Here is a 19,421-nt window from a genome sequence, read left to right on the forward strand (position 1 = left end):
TTCAAAAGGCACGGTGATGAAACCTTAGACCATTACTCTAATTGACGTTCGGAATGTGGTTGCTGCCCTAGAGAATTGAATTGCTTTAAGACTATTTATTTGGTGTTGCATCCAAACCCTAGAAAATTATTGAAATTCTCGTAGTCTTATTTAATTTATCACTACCCACAGCCAGCCTCTAAATAATTCTATAATGCCATTAACAAAACCTTACAGAGTCTTTATGGTCAGGTAAATAACCCTATATTTTCCTACAGAAATGATAAACTAAGGATTATTGTAATTGGTAAGGATGGATGTGGAGGTGATAAACCTCCCAAATTTTGGAAGGTATTATTAGCAGGTACAAAAAATGTAGCAAACCACTCCTTGGTCTTCTTAAACAGACAATTCCCAAGCATCTATCTGAGGTTTGCTAGCATGAAATCAAACCACCTGATGGATACCATGGTAATCTTATCTGGCACTTGCCAAATCAGACAGATCTCTAGCAGAAGGTATTCTATAAGGGAATGGTTCATTCAGCCTATCTGATTTAACAAAAACATCAAAATGAATATGAACAACAATATTGGAAGGCTTGTTTTGCGAAAGATATGTTTAGAGTAGACCATGTCCACATGCGGTAAGCATGAATCCTGTCACATCTATCCAGCCACAGTTCAACCTTAGCATTGATTTCAAACAGTATTGGATTGTTGACAGAGCAATTTCAAAAACAGTCCTTTCAATATGCACAAAGTTGAGGGTGGCAGCAATTCCACTCCCATATACAGTCTTGTTCAAATAAATTATTAAATAAGGTCACATACTTCCACTGTACCCTAGGAGATGACAAGCCACCACCCGAAAAAACATAACTGTATGCAACAATTTCAGAACTCTCATCCCAAATGATGAAATGGATCATTCAGTATGGCAGAGAAACCATCGATGATCGAAATCAGCCACTCTCACTCAAGCTCGTCAGCATCCTAAAAACGTTCTAAGGAAAGACTCAGTCCGATTTTTGGGGTAAAAATCCACATTGAGATTAACATTAAAGTTCTTCCATAGCACAGAGAAACTAATGTTTGTCTCCGTTTAGCATTCAAAGATCTGGCCCATAGGCAAACAAAAGTTTTAGATATCATGGTAGCCACTGCCACGCAGATAGAATGAAATGACCAAATAGAACAAAACTGCGCCACCATCGTAAGAACTTTGGATTTATACCCTTTGGCTTATACACCACCTTGAACGTGTAGCTATAAGAGGTATGAGGCATACCTCATCTTTTCATCACTGCTGGTCTTATTTTGATGTCTGTCTGTTCCCGCTGAAGCTCTTTTTGATATGGAAGAAGTTGCGGAAAACATAATCCTGTCAAGAGTTTGCTTCATTGTAAGTTCATTCCACAAGTGCTTTAGTCCGTTCTTGAACTTCTGTGAAGTCTGCCTCTGCACTTAGGGAATCACAATTAAAACTTAAAGTTGTAACTGCTTACTTATAGCCTCTTGATTCTTGTTCTCCAAAGTTATATGTCCAAGGAGGTTGTTGTTCCCCGTCCTTCTTGTCCTACCTTCCTCCTTCCACCCTACCCCTTACAATCCTCCGATAACTAGAAACAGTTTAATTCTATCTTTTCGACATTTTCAGTCATATATTAGTATTCGTGTAAATTAGATTCTCAGAATTCACTGGTAAAAATCTTTAATATCACTAGTTAATAATGACATGTATAATCTACAGTTAAGTACTAATTATTGTACTTATCAAACTAGTGAATTCTATTTATCTCCTTCACACAAATGTATCTAATAAAGACTTTGCATGATGCAAACAAATTTGAAAAAGTACCTAAAGCAAATCAAGGGTCTTATGTAGGCCCAGGAGAAATGTTTGTTGTTGTGCCAGCGTAATCTCTATCGTTGCGCTATAACTTGTTACTCAAAATTCCAGAAATTACGCCTGGTCGAGTAATTAAAGACTGTGTATGCAAAAAGTCTAATATAAAGGGACACTGGAACAATGCGAGCGACCAGATGTCCCATCTGTTAAAATGTGGACACAGGATCTAGCCCTTTGCATCTAGCTTTTTGCAATGAACAAGTGGAACTTTACAATACCACTCTCCCACAGGCCCAGGAACCCAAGGATATTTGGGTTTTGTTTCAGGAATATTTGTAGCTGCCTTCTGAGTTGGTCAGGGAGGTGGTACAGATATATGATACCTATGCTATAAACTCAAAAGATTAGTTGGCAGTAATTAAGGGGTGATGGATGTGAATGTGAGTAGCTGATGGTAAGTCGTTTGATTACTTTATGTATGTATGACCTCCATGGCAAAATTTAACTGTGCATTGCTGTTGCTGCAGAAATTTTGGAAAAAGTACAAAATAAAATGTTGTTTTTTTTTAAGTATAAAAATTGGTGCTTTGAAATTATATGTGTTTGAAAGGATGTGTTTTGGCATGCTAAACTTGGGAATACTTGAGTATGGGCGTGGGCCCCCACTTAAAGTAATGAGTAGAAGGCTTTGGCATCAAGGGTGCATGGTCTGTGTACCCCTATTAAGTACAAACCAATAACTATGGTCCATTGTGTGTTTCCCTCCCTCGGTCTGCCATTCTTCCCAGGCAGGGAAATCTAGTGATAGTCTTCCCCACTCTAAAAAGGGTGGGGCGACTGCCACTGTGGCCTGATGGTCCAGTGGAGGAAGGCATACTTCCCCACTTATAATTGGAGTAGGGGAAAAGAGAGATTGACAGAGCATCTGTCAACCTCTAACTGAGGCACTTACTAACCATTTTTATACTTGATATTTGAGTTTTTGTTTATTTCTCGCCACAATGTACTGCAAGAGAAAAGTTTATAAATGATTGTTTTGTATAATCTCTAGTGTCTCAGTATACAAATATTCAAGATTATTGTAGTCTAAAGTTTAAAGGTCTCATGACTGACCTATAATTCATTTCAGTTTATTGCTAACACAATCCCTTTGGTAGAGATGTTTTGTCTAGCCCCACTATAGAAGCTGAACAAGTGACACAATATGCTTTGGGTACAGGAGTATTGATGGCACAGCTGGTGATTCAAACCTCTCTTATCTGGAAAATGAGACAATGAAACTGAATACATTAGGTACTATACCTCATGACTGGTTCCTCTTTCAGCAGGTATTGTTCCACAGTATGCTTGTGTCCTAACCGGCTTCCATTTAGGAATTCCACCCACGTATCCCACACATCCATTCGAAGTGTTGCACCTGTTGAAAAAGAGAAAGAATCACTTATTTAAATTACTGAGGGAATTTGAAATCTAAATGCAGAATCCATCTGGCTGATGTGAAGCTGTTATGAATAGCATCTCATAAGAAAGTTCAGAGCCATGAAGTTCATGTGCTCCTGGCTAGGGGTGATCTCACTTAGTTTCATGTAACTTATGTCTGCCGTTGGCACCTTTGGTTTATTGGACAGGAGCTGCTTTACATTTCACAAGCACTTCCTAATCAACTAGCTAATCAAATTCAGGTTAGTTGCTGCATAGTAAATAGCTTAAGGGCACCAACCATATACTCATTAGAAGGCATTAGTACTTTTTATGTGGTATCGGCTACTGGCTGACACCATGTTTAATACCTCATGCTTACAGTAAGAAAATCATTGGTGGCGCTACTTTATCTTGTTTAGCCACAAACTATGGAATGCTTTACTCGCAATGATTAGAGCCATGGAAAATCACTTAAAGTGCAGAAGAATGGTTAGGTACTGGTTATTCCCAACATATAAAACAGAGAACCTATATGATCTAATTCACAAAAAGGAGTGCCATCACAAATGTTGGCCTCTTTACCTACAGACAAATGCCCCCGAAGGACACTCTATGCTCAAGCAACACCTAAATCAACCCAAGCCCTGTACAAATGATGCAAATCGCAGAGATGGTTCACTCCTCCAAATCTTACCTGACAAATCTATAGAACCAGTTATCTGGAGGTACCAATTATTACAGTGACTCTCATTATCAAAAGCCAAGTACAATGTTAAAAAGAAAAGAATTTGGTATTAATGGAACCCATCAAAGGACAAACCGTTCAAAACCATCAACAGCTAAAACAAGCATTGGAAATGCAATAGGTCTCGCATTTGTTGGAGCTGGAGCTATTGGTATTGTAAATGGCAATGTTTTATACTTTGAAAAAGGTCTTGTGTTTGTTGGAGCTATTCACATTGTAAATGGCAATGTTTTTTATTTATCCTTAGGGTTCTATATAGCACGAACTTAACAGCCTCTGTTGTGAATTTCGATTCATTAAAGTTTTGTGAGCCCTGAAATTTGCACAAGTAAAGTGCTAACAGTATAAATATGTATTACAGGAGACAGTGGTCCCTGACATCAGAAAATGTTTCAACATATAATAAATATAGCCAAGATTAGTACTATATTATAGCCAATGTCCAGCCGGACATGGCGACTTTAATGAGTAAAAATAATTTAGCATTGATCAGAAGAATGTAAGTAGAGTCTTGGTGGGACACAAGCCTGTATCCTTAGACTTACATATCAAGAGGACATGAAGTTTGTGAAAAACATTCAGGCAATTGCAGTGATGTTTCCGTTTAACAAAATAATAAGTAGTGAAACATCTTAATACAAATCTTGCCACCTTCACAAAGTTTCATACACAAAAGTTGTTAAATGTGTAAGGTGGGCAACATAGTCGACGACGTTTCGATCCTTGACAAGGGGATTTAGGATCATCATCAGGACTAATTAGGTAAATTGCCCATATTAGAATGCCTGCAATAACATAAATCAGTAAAACAACCAACGTAAACAGATAAAATAGGGGGAAAAAAATGGAAGGGAAAAGGAGAAAGAAAATGGCAACATAATGGTTATTACGTTAAGAAAGTAAATTATATTTATAACATAAAACATAAAAGTCAGATCAAGAGCCAATCTATATATGGGCTCAAAGTGGTATGACGTTGTGGTCATGAAGCAATCAAAAAATGAATAGATTATATGTACAACATATTCTATATATGAACTTGAGGTGGTATGGCATTGCGGTCATGAAGTAATAAAAATTGAATAAGGAAGAAGTGAGAGTTGGGAAGGGTAGGAGAAATCTAAAATAGGTGGTGGTGATCATGCTTTCCAGATGAACCGTATATACAGAGAATGCGTGCCGGGGAATTCACGTGTGGTCTTAAAAATTACCGCGAATGGAGGCGGGAGGTGGCTTGAAAACAGTGAAGATGCTGGGAGAGTGAAGAGGAGTACCGTATTTGCAGGTGTAAATAACGGATGAAGCGGGAGGTGATGTGAGTACGGTGAAAACGAAGAGAATTACCTCGTGTTGTATATTGGTGCAACGAAATGAGCACCGCGTCTTGGTCCGATAACCAGAACGAAAATTTCAAAGGACGCGTTTGGAGGTGCAAAGCCTACGGAGAAAAATCCCAATAATAGGATTTAAAGCGGAAAAAATTATTTTTGGGGAAGAGTGGAACTAAAGGAATAATGGGCTTACCTTTGGGAGTAGAACGTACAGAATAGGCAACACGGTAGGGGGATATCTGGCGAGGGAAATAGTTAAAATGAGGGGAGGTACTATAGCGTAAAAAAGTGACGAGAAAAAAGGAGCATAAAGTGACTCATCTCACCTCGAAATTTTCGTTCTGGTTATCGGACCAAGACGCGGTGCTCATATATAGATTGGCTCTTGATCTGACTTCTATGTTTTATGTTATAAATATAATTTACTTTCTTAACGTAATAACCATTATGTTGCCATTTTCTTTCTCCTTTTCCCTTCCATTTTTTTCCCCCTATTTTATCTGTTTACGTTGGTTGTTTTACTGATTTATGTTATTGCAGGCATTCTAATATGGGCAATTTACCTAATTAGTCCTGATGATGATCCTAAATCCCCTTGTCAAGGATCGAAACGTCGTCGACTATGTTGCCCACCTTACACATTTAACAACTTTTGTGTATGAAACTTTGTGAAGGTGGCAAGATTTGTATTAAGATGTTTCACTACTTATTATTTTGTTAAACGGAAACATCACTGCAATTGCCTGAATGTTTTTCACAAACTTCATGTCCTCTTGATATGTAAGTCTAAGGATACAGGCTTGTGTCCCACCAAGACTCTACTTACATTCTTCTGATCAATGCTAAATTATTTTTACTCATTAAAGTCGCCATGTCCGGCTGGACATTGGCTATAATATAGTACTAATCTTGGCTATATTTATTATATGTTGAAACATTTTCTGATGTCAGGGACCACTGTCTCCTGTAATACTTAACTTCCCAAGGTCCCTGTCAAATTGCTTTGGGTGCCCTTGTCCCCCCTTTATTAAACAGTATAAATATGGGCACTGTTTAATAAACGAAGCCACTGCAATACAAGAGCAAAGGTGACCGAGTGACTGCTTCTGGGTTTACGGAGTTGCTTACACTCACTGCCCGTTAAAGCTAGCTAGCCCGCTACTATGAGTTTATCAAACTTAACGCTATGTTTTCTTATGGTATGTTATGCTATGCTAGGCTATGTTTTGTTATGCTTTGCTATGTTTTGTGTATGCTATGCTATGTTTTGTTATGCTATGCTTTGTTTTGTTATGCTATGCTATGTTTTGTTATACTATGTTTTGTTTTGTTATGCTATTTTTTGTTGTGTTTTGCTATGCTATGTGTTGTTTTGTTAGGCTATGCTATGTTTTGTTAGGCTATGCTATGTTTTGTTATGCTATGCTATGTTTTGTTGTGTTTTGTTATGCTATGCTTTGTTATGCTATGTTTTGTTTTGCTATGCTTTGTTATGCTATGTTTTGTTTTGCTATGCTATGATTTGCTATGTTTTGTTATGTTCTGTTATGCTATGCTATGTTTTGTTGTGTTTTGTTATGCTATGTTTTGTTATGTTCTGTTATGCTATGCTATGTTTTGTTGTGTTTTGTTATGCTATGTTTTGTTATGCTATGTTTTGTTTAGCTATGCTTTGTTATGCTATGCTATGTTTTGTTATGCTATGCTATGTTTTGTTGTGTTTTGTTATGCTATGTTTTGTTATGCTATGTTTTGTTATGCTGTTTTGTTATGCTATGCGTCGTTATGCTATGTTTTGTTATGCTATGCTATGTTATGCTATGCTGTGATTTGTTGTGTTGTGTTAAGCTATGCTATGTTGTGTTGTGTTTTGCTATGCTATGCTATGTTTTGTTATGCTATGCTATGTTTTGTTATGCTATGCTATGCTTTTTTATGCTATGTTTTGTTTTGATATGCTATGCTATTCCATGTTTTTTATGCTATGCTATGTTTTGTTTAGTTATGCTATGCTATGTTTTGTTGTGTTTTGTTATGCTATGCTATGTTTTGTTGTGTTTTGTTCTGCTATGCTATGTTTTGCTGTGCTATGCTATGTTTTGTTATGCTATGCTATGTTTTGCGATGCTATGCTATGTTTTGTTGTTTTTTGTTATGCTATGCTTTGTTTTGTTATGCTATGTTTTGTTTTGCTATGCTATGTTTTGTTATGCTATGCTTTGTTATGCTATGCTGTGATTTGTTGTGTTGTCTTATGCTATGCTATGTTTTGTTGGGTTTTGCTATGCTATGCTATGTTTTGTTATGCTATGCTATGCTATGCTATGCTTTTTTATGCTATGTTTTGTTTTGATATGCTATGCTATTCTATGTTTTTTATGCTAAGCTATGTTTTGTTTAGCTATGCTATGCTATGTTGTGTTGTGTTTTGTTATGCTATGCTATGTTTTGTTGTGTTTTGTTATGCTATGCTATGTTTTGTTTAGCTATGCTATGTTTTGTTGTGTTTTGTTATGCTATGCTATGTTTTGTTGTGTTTTGCTATGCTATGCTTTGTTTTGTTATGCTATGCTATGTTTTGTTGTGTTTTGTTATGCTATGCTTTGTTTTGTTATGCTATGTTTTGTTTTGCTATGCTATGTTTTGTTATGCTATGCTGTGATTTGTGGTGTTGTGTTATGCTATGCTTTTTTGTGTTTTGCTATGCTATGCTTTGTTATGCTATGCTATGTTTTGTTATGCTATGCTATGCTTTGTTATGCTATGTTTTGTTTTGATATGCTATGCTATTCTATGTTTTTTTATGCTATGCTGTGTTTTGTTTAGTTATGCTATGCTATGTTTTGTTGTGTTTTGTTGTATTTTGTTATGCTATGCTATGTTTTGTTGTGTTTTGTTATGCTATGTTTTGTTATGCTATGTTTTGTTTAGCTATGCTTTGTTATGCTATGCTATGTTTTGTAATGCTATGCTATGTTTTTTGTGTTTTGTTATGCTATGCTATTTTGTGTTTAGTTATGCTACATTTTGTTTTGTTATGTTATGCTATGTTTTGTTATGCTATATTTTGTTATGCTATGCTATGTTGTGTTTTGTTATGCTATGCTATGTTTTGTTATGCTATGCTGTTTTGTTGTGTTTTGTTATGCTATGCTTTGTTTTGCTATGCTATGCTATGTTTTGTTATGCTATGCGTTGTTATGCTATGTTTTGTTTTGTTATGCTATGTTTTATGCTATGCTATGTTTTGTTTAGCTATGCTATGCTATGTTTTGTTGTGTTTTGTTGTATTTTGTTATGCTATGTTTTGTTATGCTATGTTATGTTTTGTTTTGTTATGCTATGCTATGCTTTGTTATGCTATGCTATGTTTTGTTTTGTTATGCCATTTTTTGTTATGCAATGCTGTTTTGTTCTGTTTTGTTATGCTATGCTATTTTTTGTTTAGTTATGCTACGTTTTGTTGTGTTTTGTTATGTTATGCTATGTTTTGTTATGCTATATTTTGTTATGCTATGCTATGTTGTGTTTTGTTATGCTATGCTATGTTTTATGCTATGCTGTTTTGTTGTGTTTTGTTATGCTATGCTTTGTTTTGTTATGCTATGTTTTGTTATGCTATGTTTTGTGATGCTATGCTATGTTTTGTTGTGTTTGTTATGCTATGTTTTGTTTTGCTATGCTATGCTATGTTTTGTTATGCTATGCTATGTTTTGTTATGCTATGCTACGTTTTGTTGTGTTTTGTTATGCAATGCTTTGCTTTGTTTTGCTATGTTTTGTTATGCTATGTGTTGTTGAGTTTTGTTATGCTATTTTTTCTTATGCTATGCTATGTTTTGTTATGCTATGCTATGTTTTGTTATGCTATGCTATGTTTTGTTATGCTATGCTATGCTTTGTTTTGTTATGCTATGCTTTGTTATGCTATGCTATGTTTTGTTTTAATACTTTTGTTTTGTTATGCTATGCTTTGTTTTGTTATGCTATGTTTTGTTATGCTATGTTTTGTTTTTTGTTATGCTATGTTTTGTTTTGTTATGCTATGCTATGTTTTGTTATGCTATGTTTTGTTATGCTATGCTACGTTTTGTTGTGTTTTGGTATGCAATGCTTTGCTTTGTTTTGCTATGTTTTGTTATGCTACGTGTTGTTGAGTTTTGTAATGCTATGCTATTTTTTCTTATGCTATGCTATGTTTTGTTATGCTATGCTATGTTTTGTTATGCTATGCTATGCTTTGTTTTGTTATGCTATGCTTTGTTATGCTATGCTATGTTTTGTTTTGATATTTTTTGTTATGCTATGCTATTTTTTGTTGTGTTTTTTATGCTATACTATTTTTTGTTATGCTATGCTATGTTTTGTTGTGTTTTGCTATGCTAGGCTTTGTTTTGTTATGCTATGCTATGTTTGTGATGCTATGCTATGTTTTGTTATGTTTTGTTATGCTATGCTTTGTTTTGTTATGCTATACTATGTTATGTTATGCTATCAGTGGAAGCAAAGCGTGAAGGCGATACACTGAGGACAAATGAGTGTGTGGCAAAGGAGCAGAGAGTGATATAAAGTTAACTAAGGACAACATAGGAGGAAGAGAGAGATGGAGAAACATGATGCAAGCATCGATGTATAGTCATGAGCGAGGAAACATGAAAATCTGTTACGCGCTGACAAACACACGTGCTGAAGACAAAGTTGAATGGAAGCACAAGCGATTATCCTTACCGTTTGTCTGATCGTGCCTTTACATTTATTTACATGCGTTAGAGGACACGCGCTGTAGATGATATGAAATGAAAGTACAAGCGATAATCCTTAGCGATAATCCTTCACGCTTGACTGCGTGCTGTTAGTTGAAGATGGGTAAGACTTCCCTTGAAATCGGAACAAGCGGGTATGAATCAAGGCTCAGCAAAATAAAAGAAAATCAAAGGCGGTAAAAGGCTTGAAAAGTTTGTAGCGGCGAAAGTGAAAGTAATCGAGCAGAGCATCAAAGGGCTGGGTGAGAAGGGAGGGGGGAATGTAAGGGTCAAAGCGGCTAAAGTGAAAGAAAGCTATAGAGAAGGGAGGGGGGAGAGGGAGCAGCTGTGCACGTGCATGTGATCGTGCACTCAAGGTTTAGGCCAGCCAAAACTGTGGGTAGCACTTTGAAAATCCCACATACAAAATGTCTCTTCGAGCCTTTGGCTCAGCGAGACCTAAAAAGGAACAACCAAAGGTGGGACAACATATAGCACCTGTCCACAGGTGACAACCATCAACCTTTCTCTCTACACTTTTGACATCCTAAGACAACAGGCTTTCTCAAAAAGCCTGGTCTTCCCACCATGTACTTAAAACCCTGCATGTGAATTGATTTTGATCTACATCTATTGATTGTTCTCTCATGTCTCTAAATAACAAATGATCCTCTCTTTGTGCTATATCATCTGCAAGCCTTATTATCTCTGAGTGCACCTTACTCTATCACATGCCTGTCCGCCTCAGTCTCAGGTTGTGTAACCATTCTTTGCAATCTAGCCAATCTCCTTATCCCACCTTCCATTTGGATGAACTCACTCTAATAACCTCACCTAACTCTTTTTTTACTTAATCTACCACAATGAACCTAGAGGAAATGTATGGAACAGTTTCCTGAGAGCACAAGACTAGTTCCAACAACTAATAGTAAGGAACAAAAACTAAAAACCACTGAAATAACCAATAACCTTGGGTTCCAGAGAAGTGTGCTACCTGCGATGAAGAATTGTAATGCCTCCCCATGGGTAGTAAGTACTATACATATTCAATTACAATACAATGTAATGCTGCTGAGCTCTAATTAATACAAGAAAGAATGCAAATATGGGAGGATCTTTTATTATCTTCCTGTTATTACCCAGTGGCAGTTACCACTGGGTAGTTATAGATAGATCAGCTGTTCCATAGGAAAAATGTTGTTTGTGTTCCTAATAACTTTGGCCCTGTTTGACGAATCGCCACTGAACTTTCCAAAAAGGTGCTGCTTTTTGACTAGTTTCTGCATGGAAAATTTTGGGGTGATCTATCAAGCAGGCCGACAAGAAAGGGGGGTCCCAAAGCGCAAAATCTCCATGCATTTTCCATAGATGTCTTTAGGCAGAGCTACAGCAAAAAACTGCAGAACGGAACTACACCAAATTTCACAGGATGCTAGGTCTTGGTCAGCAGATTGTGTTTCGAGTAAGTTGGTGTAAATCAGTTCAGTAGTATTTGAGAAATTAAGGATAAAAATATTGACATATCTGGATGTTTAAAAAAAAAAAAAAAATAGAGTGCTCTGATTGGCCCAGGGAGCTTTTTTCCCTTGGGGCATATTTCTCCTGAGGAAGTCAGAGTCCCACGGGAGCAAGCGCTCTGATTGGCTGCCAGCAACATGAGAAAAATGTTGCTGACAGCAATATAGGACTCGGGGACTTTGTCCTCTGTCTACAATTTATTTAAAAAATATATATATAAGGGGCAGGGTAGGGATACCCTGCCCCCCTAGTCACATGGGGGGGTCCAAGAGGGACCCCATTGGGCCAAATTGAAAGAAAACCAGCACTTTATGCCACATTCTTACAGGATTCCAGCAGAATCAAAAAAATAACAAAACAAAAAGAGGGTCCGCCACATTATTTAGTTAAGGGTAGGTGGCAATGCACCCCACTTCCCTAGGACGTATTCAGCCCCAGCGACCGCATCCCCTGTGGCCCGATTCAAATTATTAGGGTAGGACGATTCACAGCCTCCCTCCCCTGTTTAATTCTATTTAAACTTGGGGGATTGGGTCCCAGGCCAATTAAGGGTCAGGGAGGCGGCTGCATGTCCTCCCCTTAATATATATGTTTTGTCCCCAAAGGATGGGGTCCCTAGGGCCCGAAGGCCAACCCTACGCTGTGCATGGCAAAGACTGTGAGCGGTGTGGAGTTGGCAGCCTGCTTGGGGTTTGGTCACAGGGCCTGGCAGCAGGCCAAGCCCTGTGAATAACCCTCTGCTGCACTCGGCCAAAGGCTGTGCGCAGTGTGAGGTTGACTACCTGCGGGGAGATGGAAGCTGGGCCTGGGTGGAATAAAGGCCCTGAGGCTAACCTCACGCCTCGCACGAACAAAGGCCGTGTGCTGCATGGGGTTGGCTCATTCTGGGTGGCTGCCTGCCACCAACCCCACGCCATGCGTGCTGAACGACTGTGCGCAGTGTGATGTTGGCTGCCTGCAGGAGGTAAGCTGCCTCCAGGTGGGTTGGCACAGAACCTGGCTGCAAGCCATGCCCTGAGGACAACCACCTGCTGTGCATGGCCTAAGACCCTGCGCAGCCTGGGGTTGGCTGCATGTGGGCCCTTCAGCCAACACTCTACCGCATATGGCCAAAGGCCATGAGTGGTGGGGGTTTGACTTTACGTATGGTAATAAAATATTGCTTTACGTTAAAGTAAAAACTAGACATTCACAGAAAAAACAAAGGTTAAAGTAACATTTAGTTAGGTGTGATATAAAGATCTGTTGTTGTAAAGAAAACGTAGAAACTCACCGAACAAACAAAGGTTAAAATGGCATTATAGTTCAGTGAATCTGTCAGTGACAACATTAATGTTTTGATCTAAAAAAACACAGAAATTCACCAGTTATAGTTAGCAGAGCTAATTATACCTTGTGGCCCGTCATGCACTGCTTATGATTTCACATATGACATCACTCATGACATATTCTATGACATCATTTATGACATCACTGATGAGATCTCAAATGACACCATTGATGACATCACTGATGAGCTCATCCGAGCTTCTTTTCTACACATTGATCAGTAAGCTAGTAAGACATTAGAGGCCTGAAAGTAAGTACAAAATAGCCCAGAATAATATGAAGCATCTTTAATACCATCACTGATACAATTCTCTTACGTGTAGCAAGCATGTGTTATGTGCAACATTGACCCTATACCATACACTTCATGGGTAGCCTAGTTCACATTAACAATCAACCAACATATTTGGGAAATCCTCATTGCACACTGTATTTAATCTGCACAAAACTGTTCAGTGAAAGCCAAGTTCCTCAAGATACTCAACATCAGCTCCAAAATGAATGCCCTACTATGGACAGCCTCCTATGGACAGCTTTTATCTATATCAAAAGCCTCACAATCACCAAATCCACATTGAAAAATGGATTTGATATGAGTAAAAAAGTGGGTACTTTAAAAGTGTTTACTCTTTGGAGAGAGTTTATTTTGTACCACACTGTTTACAGACAGTGAAACTCTCACAAAAAATACACCACAGAGTATTAAAATGTATCCACTAAGAACAGTGTACACTCTATGCAACACTTGCCAAAAAATACTATTCCGTTGTAATAATGAAGGTCTGAAGGTGCTAAAAATTATACTAACTGCAGCCTTCATACTGTGGTGAAAGCTTTACAGATAGCCTAACTTCTGAAGCAAAACAAGCCCTTATACATAGGTTAGTATGTTATGTAGAAATTGTCATGCTGACACAATTGTGTCTAATAACTCAAGGCTGCTAACAATATTTAGTATCTACTATGTGGAATCTTTGCCCTCTTAGAAACTTTTTCTGCAGAACCAAAAAACTTGTGCAGAACATGATGAACACAAGTTGTCAACTGTCACCAGCACACAAACTTACTTTTCAATACACAGATTTATAACATGTTCAGTACCTCTACACACCTAGAATGCATAAGGATCACGTGTTTTGCAAAGAGTTACACACATTAGCTGAACACAGGCTGTACAAAATTAGGTAGAGAAGTAATATGATAGTTACCTGCCAGTATGTAAATTGTAAAATAAACTAGCACACTCGTTGGATGTTGTCATCAGTGATGTCATTTGAGATGTCATCAGTGACGTCCTACATGATTTCATAGAACATGTCATGAGTGATGTAATATGTGAGGTCATAAGCAGGGCATGGTGGTGGCACAAGCTATAGTCAGCTCTGCTAACAAGAACTGGTGAATTTCTGTGTTTTTTTTAGTTCAAAATGTTAATGTCACTGACATACTTACCTAACTATAAAGTCATGTTAACCTTTGTTTTTTTCAGTGAATATACATAAATGTAAGCTTTGCCTAATATAGAACTTTAATAAGTATAACTGTTCGGCTTGCATATTATTAATAACTAGTTATTGGTATATTTGTTGCTTCAACGTGGCTACATCTCCTAGATTCGAAGAAAACTCAAACCCACTCAAACAAAAGAAAGCAAACTGGTTCAACTCAGGAGGTTATTAAACCTATGATGGTTAAATCAAAAGAACCCTCTCTCAACAACATTCTTGAAGACATTCACATAATTCTCAATAATACTAATCCTAGGAGTAATGACATTAAAAAGTATCCTAAGAGACTTTGCAAACCGTTCTTTGAGAGTATCAGACAGAGAGATTAAAGTGAGGTACAAAAAGGTACACTGTTGTGCCTTAAGTCTTGGCTACGAAAAGAACCCGTCATTACCATGAGGGCACAAACACACAATATAATGCATGAATTTTTGTTTTGCTTGAGAAAGCTAAAGTTCAAAAAAGGACAAGGAGACCCTAAAAGTCTGAAGGGACCAAGGGTGGACGTATGCTAAAGAAAACAATGGTCTCATACAAGTTAGATAATTACAATATCACAATTTAGTAATCAAAATTGGAATTACAAATGTAACGATGCAAAATAGGGATTTTAATTGATAATTAAATTCAACGCAAGGATAATATACAAAAAAGGTGAGTGAGCAAGACGTGACAAGGTAAAGGGAAATCAGCCGATTTCCTTACCGCAGGCAAGTGACTTAAAAAGTGACTTTTAAATTTGTGAAAATGTACGTAAACAGAAAGTCACAATCAGGGTTACATCTCATACTCTACAATTGGATACAAATTATAGTATAGAGTTGAAGATGTATGTGTCGATGACGTTTCGATCCCAATTGAGGTGTAGGGATCTCATCAAGACTAAGCTGTAAAACAAATGCCTGGGAAGTTGCTCATGGGGTAGGTCGAATTAGAACACGGAATCCTAAAATAAAGGGAAGTAGCGGTGGGGCGAGCAGCCGGAGATATGTAAAATCCAAGTCAAGGTAAATTGGAGGGTAAGGGACGTTCCCAGCCGGGAACAATCAATTGCAAGGCCAAAGGAGCAATAACATAAACGAGCCTGAATAGGCACCTTGATCGGAAAAGGGGGGCAACAAGCCGGGTAGTTCTGTGTAGTTACGCCGCGATGGGGAAACGAGTAATGCGTCAACTCATCAGGTATCGGACAAGTTATTCAGGCTCGTTTACGAGGTAACAGGTGACCTTGAACGAATTAGTAACATAGACACATCGCCTTCTGTTAAAAGAACAGGATTCCAGAAGCACATGCTGCAAATAGCCACATGGAATGTGTCGGGTATTGTTACCAAGCAGGCCTTACCAGAGTGAGTTTCAAGGTGGCAGGGTAGACACATCATCTGCTTCCAGGAAATATGGGCAATAGATCCCCTTTCATTTAATGGTTATCGATCTTTTCAAACTAACGCTGTCCCATCCCCAGCAGGCAGAGCAAAATGAGGTTTACTCACTTTAACTTTATGATCTTAACTTTAAATGTTAAGATCATAAAGTTCGAGCACACATCCCCCAATTTCCACTTCCTAGCTTTTAGAGCAGAATGCCTGCAAGTATGGCTAATGGTAAATTACTATAATAATAATTTCGGGAGTAGCATGGTGTCAACTGTAGGCTCCCTGGAGAAAGATCTTACTAAATATATAAGGGCATTGCCAGTTAAGGATCTTAACATTCTCTGGGCAGGTGATTTTAATGCTCAAATAGGCTCTCACCTATCTGAAATGGTCTGTGGGGTAGAAGATACATAGGGGGATCCACTGGTGCATTTCATGCACAATGAACATGTAAACTGTTTAAATAGGCTGCTAACTACTTGGAACCTTGAAATATGTAACAAAAGTGATTCAGTCGGAGGTGGTCTAGGTAATACCTTCTTCCGCGGCAACTATGGGTCGACAATCAACTTCATAGTCGCCTCTGCCCATTCTTATGGTAACATTGTTCACACCATTACAAAATGTTCTAATTGGAGTGCCCATGCGATACTGCTGTTCGAGGTCATTGGTGTAGGTGTCTACTTAAGGCAGACAGAAAAGGTCCCTAAATCAAATCTAGACAGACAGAATGGGTTCCAGCTGAAATGGGAGAGAATAGATAATAAACAAATCATACAGCAGATTGTAACTAATAAACTAGATCTGATCATGAAGTGTCTAGATCCGAATGCAGAATTTGTCTCCTTAATTCCAAATTTTTTAGAACTACTTAAGGAAGTTAAATTATCCTTAACTCTACCTAATGTAAACAAGAAAAGATGGGAAATCGGCTGGTTCGACGAGGCTTGCTCCCATGCCCTACAAGATCTCCATAAGGGCCCTATGGCATCTTCCTGACACCAGTCCCTGATTAAGGATTTACGTCTGAAATTTAAGAAATCAAGGAAGAATAGGGAAGCGGAGATGAAACACAAGGCATGGGAAGATCTACTCAAAGCAGCCTCCTCTAATAACTGTAGGGACTTCTGGAATGTTGTGAATGCTCCCGATTTTAAAAACAGCTCAGATAAAATTCTGGATAACCATATAGATGAAGATTCTTGGGTGTTGCACTTTGAAGGTATTTTTGGAAGTAGTAATATGCTGAGAGATGATCCCTTCAACTCTATGGAATTCCCAAGTGAGTCTCTGATTTTTAATTTAGAGTAGGTGAGAACAGCGGTGCTCAAGTGTAGCCGTGCCAGAGGGCCCGGATGGGGTCCCCATTGACTTCTTCCTCGAACACCAAGAGCTGTGGGCCCCATTGTTAAACAACATATTTAACTAAATAGTCAAGAAGGGACCACCTCCTTCATGGAAAACAAGCATTTTAGTCCCAATACATAAGAAAGGTGATAAATTCAATTCTTAGAATTATCGCCCTATCTCCTTTCTGGACTGCACTGGAAAATTGTTAGGCCGTGTCCTATTGAACAGGCTGGAATATTGGGCGAGGGAAAAAAGATATTTTGATGCCAACCCAGTATGGTTTCCAGAAGGACGAGGTAAGATCGATCAATGCCTAAATCTTCGTTTGACCATTGCAAAGTATACCGTAGCCAATGGAGGCCATATCTACGTAGCTTTTATGGATTTATCAGCAGCCTTTGACTGCATAAGCCATGGTATATAATGCTAGAGATGGGCATTGACCCTCACCTGATTAATAAAATCCGTGAAATGTACTCACAGGCGACTGCAAGCTTTCGGTATGGTAGTAAGGGGGAATGCATGAGACCTTTTCAGATTATGAGAGGAGTCAGGCAAGGTTGTGTACTTGCCCCATTCCTGTTCTTGTTATACACAAACGGGGTGGAAGCCGCATGAGCAGGATCTACGGTATGTATCCCAACCTTCCCCACAGCTTCACTACCGATCCTCGCTTATGCGGAAGATGAAGTCCTAATAGCCGGGACGGGAGTCACGCTCCAACGCCTAATAAACCTATGTGGGGTATATGTCATTACTGGACCTAAAGGTTACCAACTCCAAATCCTTTGTCATGGTGTCAGATGTCCTACCCGTGAATAGGTTACCATCTTTTCGTATAGGGACAAGACAACTAGACATAGTAGAGACTTTCTCATGTTCGGGAGTTTCATTTGATAACAAACAATCTTGGGTGAACATGGTAAAGTGTAGGGCATTAACAATGGAAAGAACTCTGGTTGCCATCGCCAGTTTTTGTAAAAAACTGGGATCTAAACCCATAGGGACGATAAAGAAGATCTGCAATGCAAAAACAATTTCGGTAGCAACATACAGGGATGGGCTGTGGGTAATGGTACCAATAAACTCCATCCAAAAGATAGAGGATGATTTTTTTAAAAAGTTCGCTACTCTTCCTGCCTAATTCTCTAATTATGTCTGTCATCTAGAATTGGTTCTGCCCTACATAATTGCAACAAACAAATATGGAGGCTGACGTCACCTAACTTTAATTGGTAATGGTAAGAAACCACCAGACTGCTGAGCAAGAAGAGTGGGGAGAGACTCCAAATACAGATAATCATACTGCACTGAGATGGCAGGTGCAGCTACAGTGCGTTGGGATGGCTCTCTGCTGGAAGTGATTGACTACCACTGAGTGGTGCAATTTTCTTTACAGTAGTGGTATGCAGTTCCTATTGTACAAAGCAGGTAGTTGTATGTGATCTGGGAGTATACATGGAAACGTATACTCAATAGACAGGAGAAGAGTTTCCTCCTTTCAGAAAAAGTCCCTCACACTCCCAGCCAGCTAGGTGTCTTGCTTCATCATTGGGTCTGCTCCTCATCGGGTCGGCGCTGCAATACTCGATCGACACCCATGATGGGGCCTTCTTGGCGGAGATCTTTATTCCTTATGCCGTTGGGTGCAGTGCGTGTGAGGGCCCTAGGTCAGTGTAGGTGATAATGATGTGTAGGGATGTGAAATTTAAAACAGGAACTGGTGGTCCACTCACAACAATTTTAATCAATTGCGGCCACCACCCTGACTAAAAACAAAAAAGATGCGTACACTCACTCTAAGGTTGTGAAGTTATACGCTTGTGGTATGGGTCAACATGTTTCTTGCCTATTATCAATTAGATTGCAATTCTTCAGGACCAAACTTAGATCTACCTACACTTTTTGGTGGTAGTTAGAAACCAAGTGAAGTGAAATAATGACCACCCGTACAGCACCCTAAAAAGTGGTACCTGTAGATCTACAACAAAACCCTATTTGGGTGTAGACACTAAAGGTGTAGTGTCAGCTTTGTAGACGAAGAGTCGGTGGATATCCTACCCCTCACTCTGCCGTTCCGGGAGAGTGAGGGGTAGGATATCCGCCGATATGTGAAATTAAACTGGTGAATTGCATTGACCCCAGCTCTCACTGCTCCACGCTTATCATAACTTAGTGGTCCACTATTGTTAGATTATTTAAAGGCCACTGGCGTTGAAACGTTTCATGTCCAAAGATCATAATTTACTAACATTGATCTTCAAAGAAAT

General features: G+C 38.6%; 1 protein-coding gene across 1 annotated transcript in view; it reads right to left on the reverse strand.

Moving 5' to 3' along the window:
- ANKUB1 (ankyrin repeat and ubiquitin domain containing 1) overlaps nt 1-19,421 on the reverse strand; it is a 97,207-nt gene that overhangs the window by 19,903 nt on the left and 57,883 nt on the right. The window contains exon 4 of the mRNA XM_085635092.1: nt 3,133-3,247. Coding sequence (XP_085491218.1) covers nt 3,133-3,247 — 115 coding nt within the window. The remainder of the gene's footprint in view (nt 1-3,132; nt 3,248-19,421) is intronic.

The sequence above is a fragment of the Triturus cristatus genome, chromosome 11 (assembly GCF_964204655.1).
Source record: "Triturus cristatus chromosome 11, aTriCri1.1, whole genome shotgun sequence".
NCBI classification, from domain to species: Eukaryota; Metazoa; Chordata; class Amphibia; order Caudata; family Salamandridae; genus Triturus; species Triturus cristatus.